This window comes from Zootoca vivipara, chromosome 4, assembly GCF_963506605.1.
Source record: "Zootoca vivipara chromosome 4, rZooViv1.1, whole genome shotgun sequence".
NCBI classification, from domain to species: Eukaryota; Metazoa; Chordata; class Lepidosauria; order Squamata; family Lacertidae; genus Zootoca; species Zootoca vivipara.
Genome location: NC_083279.1, coordinates 40,220,238 through 40,231,090, shown reverse-complemented (window position 1 = coordinate 40,231,090; position 10,853 = coordinate 40,220,238). Strand labels below are relative to the sequence as shown.

General features: G+C 42.9%; 1 protein-coding gene across 2 annotated transcripts; it reads right to left on the bottom strand.

Moving 5' to 3' along the window:
- Nucleotides 1-157: 157 nt before the first annotated feature.
- On the bottom strand, nucleotides 158-8,008 carry PRDX4 (peroxiredoxin 4). 2 transcript variants are annotated; one of them, XM_035115184.2, is made up of 8 exons: nucleotides 7,639-8,008; nucleotides 5,229-5,346; nucleotides 3,459-3,575; nucleotides 2,996-3,118; nucleotides 2,074-2,204; nucleotides 1,691-1,725; nucleotides 446-492; nucleotides 158-270 (listed from the first exon to the last, which is right to left on the bottom strand). In XM_035115184.2, exons 1-8 carry the CDS (start codon nucleotides 7,907-7,909, stop codon nucleotides 267-269), a joined length of 846 nt encoding a protein of 281 aa, XP_034971075.2. In that variant the 5' UTR covers nucleotides 7,910-8,008; the 3' UTR covers nucleotides 158-266. The 2 variants fall into 2 exon arrangements, with proteins under 2 accessions (XP_034971075.2, XP_034971074.1); XM_035115183.2 differs by lacking the exon at nucleotides 446-492 and having other exon boundaries at nucleotides 7,639-8,006.
- Between the last annotated feature and the right edge of the window lie 2,845 nt (nucleotides 8,009-10,853).

The following is a 10,853-nucleotide window of genomic DNA, read 5'->3' as shown; positions in this document are numbered from 1 at the left end:
TAGCAGCATGAGACTTCTAACAGTGAAAGTATTTTTACATGGTAATATTTTAGCACTGCTTCACTGCTATTATTCTACTTTAGTAGAACAAGGAGCCTTATACAAACACCTGAACGAAACACTGGTACAATTCTACCAAGAAGCAACACAGAAGCAATTATCAAAATTAGTGGAACTTTTATTGGCAGATTCTTAGCTGTGAATTGTAGAAGAAAGCAGTCAGTTCACTTTACCAAAATACTTCAGTTTTCCTGCAGGATCTGGAATTATCTGGATAAGGAGAAAAAAGTCACAATCAAAACCCAACTAGTCTAATGTTTGTTATATATCTGCTGTATAAAGTGAACTAAGTCCTGTGCTGATGATTGGGTGTATATTAGACCTATCCATCCTCCAATGATTTCCCCGAGGTAACACAGGTACTCAAATACCCAACGGTACTTACAACTCTTCTCTTGGCCACCACATTCCCATAGCATCTTCAGGTTTGATCTAAACATATGCAGAAGGCATGGCTACAGCTATTAGTGTATTCCTGTTTTCATGTCACAATAGTTTGATGATACAGAATACCCTACAGACTCATGTGCCCTACCTCTCCTTCTGCTGCTCAACACAGACATTTCCTGGTAAGAACTACAGTTACACCAGTTCAGATATGGTAAACCAAGGGTGGGTAGCCTTGGCCCTCCATGCGCCTTATCTTTGCCTCTCCCCTCACTGGCTCTGCTCTCTAGCAAGTGTTTTTGCTTATCTGGAATGTGTCTGTGAACTTTGATAATGCTTCTTGCTTGTATGGATTTTGTATTTTCTATTTTCTGACTGTGTTCTTCCCCTCACACACTGGATATGGTGACATATACACCCCAATCATAATGTGAGCATAGGATTGCACTGATAAGCACCATTGATTTTTCTGGTACCAAGGTGCACCTGATGATCTTCCGATTGTACCCAGAATCATAAGGGGGGGGGGAAGAGACTGGAATTATCTGTGTCCTTCAGTAATATGTCTGGATAAAACAAACTACTGTAGGGATGTAGAATTGTCTTGAGAACGCATGCAGTGTTCTTTTGTGACCTGTCTACAATCACACTTGTGATAAACCACATGTAGAAATAAATGACAAATACTTCTACAAAATGTTTATAAAGAGTGCAGCCATGTGCATACCTACTCAAAATTAACTCCAATTGAATTTAATGGGACTTATTCCAAGTTAAATGTGCATATGACTGTAGCCTAACTGGATGTACTCAGACTGGGAAATCTATTGACCAATGAATACTATTATTAGTTAAGGTACTGATATAACTTATGAGTGCAAAATTACTAGTACTTGTGATTTTTTGTATCCTACTGAAATGCTATAGCGTTCTGGAGCAGGTTTTTTGCACAACTATGATGCTATTCATGTAGCAGTTATCTAACATGCAAGCACATTAAGGAAATAATTAGTCTTGATTTTTCCTTCACTGTGTAAAATCTTAGCAACAAAAGCATGCTGGAAAAGCTGATAGAGATAAGATGAAGTACCGTAAAAGGCAAGGTTTCAAATGGCATTCAAATTGCCCATGCATTGCTTTTGGCTTGCTGATAACATTCCCCACATGACAAAAGATTTAAAAATTTCAAATGGAGCATTCAAGAAAAGCTATGTTCCAATTATATGTATAAACACCAACTTACTGTTTCACTGCCTGGTCTCCAACCAGCAGGGCAAACTAAGAAGACAATGAAAGGAGACATTAAGCTCATGGTTAAAAATAACCCTGCCTTCCTATTCCTTTTGTTCTGTGGAACATGAAAGAAATATTTCATTTTCTGCAAGTGCAAATCTATATATGATGAGGTAGCTGAACGAAGTAGGATTTAATCATAGACTCAGAACTTTTCAATTAGTTTTGCAGCTAATACCAGAAACCAGATATTATAGTATTGAAGATTGCTAGAAATGTTAAGACCAACAGTAATTTGTCAAAATATCTAACACTCAGCTTTCTTACTTGCTATCTAGAAGAAATCTTTCTTTTCTGTGTAGGCAACTGAATGTTTAACCATGCAGGAAATACCTTCTCCATGTTCATCAGTATACTGGAATGCTTGTACTAGACGAAGAGTCTCATCTACAGATCTGCCAACAGGAAGATCATTCATTGTGATTTGTCGAAGATTTCTCTTGCCATCAATAATGAACAGGCCTCTGTGGAAACATAGGAGAAATTGGCAATACAAACATCAATAAGCTCAATCTGTGCATATATATATATGTTACACCTGTCTGCTAAACATCTGTATCAACTCTTCACATAAAGCAATACATTTTATTTCACTATGGGATTTAACTATACTCATCATTATGCCTGTGCATAAAAAGGTAAAGGTAAAGGGGCCCCTAACCATCAGGTCCAGTCATGTCCGATTCTGGGGTTGCAGCGCTCATCTCGCTCTATAGGCCGAGGGAGCCGGCGTTTGTCTGCAGACAGCTTCCAGGTCATGTGGCCAGCATGACAAAGCTGCTTCTGGCGAACCAGAGCAGCGCACGGAAACGCCGTTTACCTTCCCGCCGGAGCGGTCCCTATTTATCTACTTGCACTTTGATGTGCTTTTGAACTGCTAGGTTGGCAGGAGCTGGGACCGAGCAACGGGAGCTCACCCCGCTGCAGGGATTCGAACCGCCGACCTTCTGATCAGCAAGCCCTAGACTCTGTGGATTAACCCACAGCGCCACCTGGGTCCACTGACATCATAGATCCACTGAAATAGCTAATTGTTAACCGAACTTTTAAGAACTGTGCTCTTGTTCTGGTCAAGTTTTTCTCTCCAATAGACTGCTGTTGTAAAATTAGCAATTCTGATCTTGCAACTTTTTTAAGCACATATTTTTATTGAATGTAACAGAATTTTGATACAGCATCATGCAGGGAAAATATGACAATAATCTATAACCATTTGAGCAGCCGACAGAAGGAAATGGAATAGTTAACATAGTACCTAAGAGCATGTCCTTGATCCTCTAGGTAAACTCCATAATCTTTTGAGATCTGGTGCGTCAAATCTGAAAGAAGTGGTATCTTTATTGGTCCCAGTCCTCCTTGCTTCCGAGCTGTATTAATCCTATAGCAATGAAGATCACCAAATACTTCAGTGAGAACTGTTCCATACCTGCACTATCAACTTCATATCATTCACAGTATTTACTCTACATGATAGGTGGTGAATTTAATGGACCTGATCTAGTCTTTGCATTTCCCTCACCCTCTCCTGCGTAAACTTCTCCAGAAATGGAAGTTTCCTGACAACACATTCCTCCTGCCATTGATAGGCCTCCTGTAACTGGGCAGCTATACTCATGGGATGGCTGCAGTTACTTAACAGTCCCAAGTTTCCAATCAAGATTTCTGTTTCGTACAGAAAATGTAACAAGTTGTGTAAATGAAAGGGAAAAAGGACTTACCATGCTAAATGAGTGAACTGTGAGTCTACTGAGCAAGCAACCACTTCAGCACCTATTGCTCTGAATTCTTCAATTCTGTCACTAAAGGCAATGATCTCCGTTGGACATACAAATGTGCTAAATTTAAAGAGAGATAAAATTGCAAATGTCTAAAAAGAACAGATCCCTACTTACAACTAATCACTAAAACATAGATGAACTGCTTTCTGCAAAGCACTCAATTTTCCAGCTATTTATTGAGTGATTATTTTCTTTTATTTATGCATGCCCATTTATAGCCTTCATTGGTCACTGATTCAAGGAGGAGCATAGGAAAATACGTTTTATTCCATTACAACTTCTAAAACTCTAGCATCCTATTCTAAACATTTTTGGCAGTGTATTTTGTTGAACCATCTTGCCGTGCCAGAATAACTACATACTCTGTGATGTGTTCGCATAGCTGTTGATATGTGACATCCTAAATACTTGAGTGCACCACTAGAAAGAAATTTCTATTTCCAGTCTGTAAGCAGCAGTCAAGTTCAACATTATTATGTTTAATAGAAAACTATCTTATTTGTCCTTCACTTCAAGAATCAATCAACTATATAATCTTCTTGTACTGATGATGACAGCAATAAAGTCATATTATTAAGCGGGGATTCAGAACAAAATGCTGCGGCATATCCCCAGTCCATAATACAAGTTATTCTGTTCAGGGCTTCAGCAAGCTGGGACCCTGTCCTTGTAGTGCAGCTCTGGGTATAAACATACAGGGGAAGGTTTCAGGAGGCATGTTCAGTGGCCTCCAGGAGCAACAGATTATCAAGGGGGGGATTTACTTTCTAGAGACCATAACAACAGAGACACCTTTTCTTTCCCACCCTCTTGAAAGCTTTTTATGCAACCAGAAACAAATTTACTGGGTGGTACCTGGTACCAGGTACAGTGCCTGGTAAATGGCAGTGGGATGAGTGCCACTTACCAGGAGGGACGAAGCAGCAGGAAGATTGGTGTGATAGGGGCACTCTGGTGCAGCCAATCCAGCACTCCTACCAGTGTTCCTGTACCACATCAACCTCCCCACCATTTCACTGCTCTTGGTAAATAGGAGTGGCCCTGTGGCCAGCAAATTTGGCATTGCTGCTCCACACCACTGGGTGAGCTGCTTTTGCTTGCTACATAGTGCTGCAGGGCCCTGCTGTGTATAGTGGGACATTTCTGGAGAGTAAGGGCCCTGAGCATGAGTCCTTGCTGAGGTGTTATCCGCTTTACAAACTAACAGTTTGCATAGAGACTACTGTACTACCATATCTCTAGGAGGCCCTGTCCTGTTGTCCTACTCCAAAAAAATAATAAAAAAAAAATCAGACCACACAAGTTCAGAATTAGAAGGATTCATGATCATTGCATGGGAGTAGCCAGGATTTATTTATTTTATTTTGGGGGGGAGGCAGGGATTATGTTGGGGGGCATAATCGAGTTATCTGCGATGCAATTGGTCACCTAGTTAAGTAATTTTATTTATTTACTTGATTGATGGGGGGCAGTTGACCCCCTGCCCCCACCCATGTATCATTGTGCATTTCACACATATTACCCCAGTAAATCGAGAAAACACTTAGGATTGTAATTTGTGGGATTTCCATAGCCACTTTCATAATTTTATATTTTCTAATTCTTTATTCCTGTTAGATAAGCAATTTTTTTTGCCCTAAAAATGAAAAGACTATGATCAGCAAGCATTATATTGTGAAAATATACATATATTTCATGTGTTTTGCTTACAAGTCAAGTGGATAAAAGAAGAAAACAAGGTATTTTCCTTCGAAATCCGTTAATTTCAGCTCTTTAAACTCTCCATTGATGACTGCTGTTCCTTCCCAATAAGGTGCTGGTTCGGAAACTAAAAATGAAGGATACATTGAACTTTAATTCATTTTGCCTGACTGTGCTGGGATATAAGTGCAATATTTCTCTTTGAGATTAACATATATAATGTTCATTTTAAAGAAGCAATGCTGGAAGAACTCATATATTGGAAAAATTATTTTCAGTTGCGGTTCTTATGACTTACAATAAGTTATTGAGAACTGGTGTACCAACAAAGATACACTAATGCCATAGCACACATTTTTATTTAATTATTTATTTGCCGGTGATGTGTGCAACTACCATATGCCAACACAAATGTTTGGAACTATGCCAGCCCAAATTTGGAAATTCATAGGATGGGTGAATGGAATATGTCGGTACTAAGGTGTACACTAAGAAATGACAGGTAAAGGGTTAGGAAACTTAAGCTGCAGTGCTGAAGATTGGGACTTAAGGTTCTACAAAACTTTTGTTAACTCATACTTCACAAGGTTAGAGTATGATATCATTAGAAGAAACCAGCTGGATTCAAGCCAAAGGATGCTACTTCAGCATCCTATTCTAGTGGTAGCCAGACAGACACATATGGGAAGTCTGTAAATGGGACCCAAGTGACTAAGCACCCTCCCTGTTGTGATTCCCAGCAGCTGATATTCAAAATATATTGCATCTGACAGTATCTTCAATGGCACTGTGAAAGTAGCAGTCTAAATCACAGTAATCAGAGCTTGGTGCCACTGAAGAAACTACTTGATGAAAAACATAATTGAGATATTTTTTAAAAATGGACCCAACTGCAGCCCAAGTATGAAAACTAAAGAATCACTGTCCATTGATTAACAAAACTTTCTCTGTATCTACTCAGATGTACCGTAAGCCCTACTGAATTAAATTAAATGTAAGTACAGTATGCATATGATTTAGGATTGCAACCTAAAGACATACGTATATGCAAAGCACCTTCTTACTCAATCAGTTTATGATGACTATTTACAAAAATAGACACTAAGTCACTATTGGATACAAAGCTTGTCTTATTTGCAAATTGTCTAAAAAACAAACAAGAAATCTGCCAGATTATTCAATCTTGCAGTTTTCTTACCAAGAGGCACTTAGCTGAAACTTTTTTGAAAAACAGCATATTCAATTGATTGTACTGTAGTACAGAATGCCACTCTATCATTTCAGAATGCTGTAAAACACATGGCTACTCATGTAGGAGAAGGGGACGACAGAGGATGAGGTGGTTGGACAGTGTTCTCGAAGCTACGAACATGAGTTTGACCAAACTGCGGGAGGCAGTGCAAGACAGGAGTGCCTGGCGTGCTATGGTCCATGGGGTCACGAAGAGTCGGACACGACTAAACAACAACAACACTCATTGAAGTACTGTGTTCAATGGGGCTAACTCCTAGGTAAGTAGGTGTAGGATTGCAGCCTTAAACTTCTCCTTTTAAAAACCTCTCTACACTTTTAAACCAATACCCTTTTGTCTGACGTGTCCTTACCAAAAAAAAAAAAAAAAAAAAAACACCTTCGAATTAACCGTGCACCGACAAGGAAATTAAATATTTGAAACAAGAGGGAGGTGCTTCTTTTCCTTTTAACCCATTCCCACTCTGCCATTTGCACTGGGGGGAAAGCCTTTAAAATTTGCAGGTAGAGAGCACTTTTTTGGCTTTAACCTGCTGTTCCTTTTTGGGAGGGGAGCTTAAGAAGAAACACGGAAGAGACCTGTGGCCACTTGATTCTGTTTTGCCTATAAGCTTTCGTGATGTGCTGCGAAATAGCTTGTGCCACCACAAATCACTTTTCTTCTTTGAAGGCCTCTCTCTCCCTCGCCCTCTTTTCTGCTGCAATAGATCAACAACGACAAGTAGCCACGTTTCGGCCGCGACATCATTTCCCGCCCCCCCCCGCCCCCCAATTTCCCAGCAGCGTCTCTAAATAACACGGCACGTCCTGCGCGTCTCAGCAGCACTCGCGTTTTCCCCACTTCCCACCCCCGTAAATTCTCTTCCCCGCCAGGGAACAAAACTGGAGCGGCGACTGTGTGTGTGTGTGGGGGGGGGGGTTGCTCTGCTTTGCACAATGCCAACGTCGAGATGAACAATAACGAAGAGTATTAAAAAAGGAAAAAGCATGGGGACCAGGGAGGGAGAAAAGGCTGGGCTGAGAGGCTCCTCCTGGCCGCCGCCGCCGCCCCGGCTTCTCCCTCGGCGCCAAGGATGAGGCGACGAGGCAGTCGTCTCTTGTCTCTCTCCCTCCCGCCTTCCCGCTCGCTCCTTCCTTCCCTCCCACGCCGGGCCTCTCAGGCACCTACTCTTGGCCTTGCTGAGGTGCAGCGAGTGGTCTCGGACGGGCACCCGCGACGCCTCGCCCGGATACACCTGGCCCCCCGCGTAGTAGTGGCACTTCTCGTCGCCCGAGCCCTGCGCAGCCTCGACGGTGGCCACCTCCTCGCTCATGGTAGCCGCCAGCACCAGCAGCACAACGGCCAACGGCCGCGTCGCCAACCGTCGCGGGCGCCTCCCGCTCCCCGCCGCCCCCTGGCATTCTGTGGGTGTCCCGACGCGCGGCGGCGGCGGCTCCATGGCGACCTGGGAAGCCGCACACGTCTAAGGGAGGAAAGAGAATGGCAGCGCCGAGGCCCGGCGGGAGGAAGAGGCAGGCGCGGGAGCCGGGGCTGCTTCTGGGGGCGGGACCCGACGGCCGACACTGACACGCCCGCCCTCTTCCCCTCGCGGCGGTTCCCCGCTTGTCCTCTGCTGAGGCGCAGTTGCGCATGTCCCGCTGGCTGCGCCCTAGTCTGTGAGGCGGAATGCAGCCTCGTCACGGGATGAAGCTTGGCAGCCCTCCAGGCTGCGCCTCTTACCGTTGGGCATGCTGGCCCGGAATGAGGGGATGCCAGCAGCGCCTGGAGGGCCACGGGTTCTCATTCCCTGCTTCAGGTGACCTGAGTGTCAGTACAACACCGGATGTGGCATAGCCATATAGCATCGCATTCCGATCAGCAGCTGAATTGTTATACTTGTGTGGCATTCCGCCCCCCGCCCCCCGCAAGTAATCTTAAAAGCTGCATTCCCAAAACTTTCTCTGGGAAAGGACACAGATGTCTGAAGAGCATCTGATTCACAGCTGCTTTCTCCTTTTTTGAACTGAATCGCTGGCCATGAAGGAAGCCTAGAAACGTGTTACCATAACAAGGACAACAGCAGCAGCAGCTCCTATTTGCATTCTCATAAAGTGAAAGCAATGAAAGACCCAGCTTCTCATTAACAAAGTGTCTAATTCACTTGACCAGAAACAGGTGCTAAATCAAAAGTGATTTATTATCAATAAATGAAATCCAGGACGTATCGCTATGCTGAATTATCAAGGACATGTTTTCACGTTTTTCTTTTTGCAATTGTTTGCTATCTATTATTTATTATCAACAAATGAAATCCAGGACATGGTAACCCTGTGCTGAATTATCAAGGACACGTTTTCACTTTTTGGCCATTGTTTACTGGAAAATATGGGCAGAGAGGAATTCAGTGAAAAGCAGCAGCAGTAGCCAACTCCTTTCCACTGCTGCCAATCCTGTTCTGCCATGCCCAATGAAGCTCATGCAGACCAAGCTAAAGTTTGGAGTCAACACAGTTTTCCTCTACATACAACTTTGCTGACAGGAAGCCCTTTTGAGGTTGTCACCTCATTTAATTGCATCAGCTGATTGCTATGTGGGCCCTGTGCACCTGCCAAAATGGCCTGAGGGGTGGTGGTGGGAGAGGTCAGAATCTGGAAAAGGTGATCCACCCCTGTTGTAGAGGTGCTGCTTTCTCCTTATGTTGGTTTTCATGTGTGAAAGACAGAAAAGCAATTTTAAATGTACTTGCATTTGATTTTTAAAGTGATTGGTGACTGTGCAGGAAGGCATTTATAGCTACATTTCATGCTACTTGCATTTTTGTGACACTTGCGAACATGTTATGTATCTGAAGCTCAATTTATAGTCCACCCAACCAACCACCATTTTTCTTGTATTGAACTATATGTATTCGGGAATGTTTTCCTTTCTATGGAAGTGAGTTTCATAGAGGCAGATTTCCCTTTACCATTTCCCTTCTTCCCTCTCTTGTGAAACTAACAATGTTGAGGGGGAAACCTTAGCACTTTCATGGAGGCTATGAGAGCATCACATGTCCAACTTACATCTCTGCTGTTGTTACTGTTGCTACTCAGCAGAGCAGGCGGTTTTTTTCCTACTTCAAAAATTATGTATGCACAGCACACCAGTCTAGTTGCACACTGGAATACTTTAATCAACCAAGAAACTAGAGGCACAGGTGAATCTGATATGGTTTCCCCCGACTGTCAATTTCACAGGAGAATAGGGGAGTAGGAGGAAACCATGAAGGAACTAGCAGTATTGCAGGCACATACAGGGCAGTCTGGCTGGTATTTAGGGTAGAAATGTGGAGAGATGCCTTCTGAAGGCATGTGACATTTCAGGCAGGAAAAGAATGGTGATATGTTCATTAACTGAAAGGGAAGGTTGCCATATCAAAATTAAAACAGATTAAAATGCACATGCAATTTGGCCCTAGAAAGGATGAAATAAAATTATTCATTAGGTACTAAACATGTTGACATGGAAGCAAGTCTCAATGCTTCAGTGCAACTTGCTTTCAAGTGTATGTGCTAAACTATTCTTACGTGGCTTAGAATATAGGCAACTCCCTCTTACGTGGCTTAGAATACAGGCTGTCAAACTTCAAAACATTAGTTTTCATGGTATCTTTCGTAGCTTAGATTGTTCCGGTTCTAGTCACTTTGGCTTCCTTTTCTTACCTCTGTCCTCAGTGTCTTCTACCTTCCTTTCCATCTGTTATTTTTATACTCAGGGCTTCTGTCGAGGCTCAAAAGCAACAAATATTCATTCATTGCAAGATCAGTTTCATGCAATGTTGTGCTCAAGGAAACCTATGAGGGCTCATTCTATCCTTTGCCTCCTATCATTGCCTTTTCTCTGGTTGTTTGTTGACAGCAAGAGCTATCTTTAAGAGCCAGAGTGTCTGATCGCCAAGGATTTGTGAGGAATGGCGAAACCCCCAGTGTCCTAACACAAAGACAGCTTACTGATTTACTGCAACCCTCTGAAGAAGAGCTTCTCCACTTTTCCCATCTTGGAACAGTCAAGGTATTAATTTTCACTTCACTTGCTCTCTGTTCTGAACTGGCAGGCCCAAAGGAGGGCTCAGGGGAGGGGTTGGGTACTGGGATACCAAAGAAGGATGTCAAAAACATCAGAATGGCCAATTCTAGTGCTTTATTAAAGAAGATGTAGACAGCAGCAAAGCAGCCTGCTAGGCCTCCCAGCCTTTATAGACGCAGGATGGACACCAAAGCAAGGTGATTGCTTGTCCGCACCCAAACAAATGTGCCTACATTCTTTATACACAAAGCAAGTGTATGTCATGTTGTCTAGAACATCCCATCACTTCACCTGACCAGATGAGGGCATAGGCAGCAAATACCCAAGTCTTACAGATG

What these genes read in the sequence shown, in the direction of transcription:
- PRDX4 (XM_035115184.2), bottom strand. Translation starts at nt 7,909, where the DNA reads ATGGAGCCGCCGCCGCCGCGCGTCGGGACACCCACAGAATGCCAGGGG. An exon ending in GCACCTCAGCAAGGCCAAGA is followed by an intron (nt 5,347 to 7,638) that starts GTAGGTGCCTGA and finishes CTTCATTTTTAG; the next exon opens with TTTCCGAACCAGCACCTTAT. An exon ending in TACTGATGAACATGGAGAAG is followed by an intron (nt 1,726 to 2,073) that starts GTATTTCCTGCA and finishes TTGTCTTCTTAG; the next exon opens with TTTGCCCTGCTGGTTGGAGA.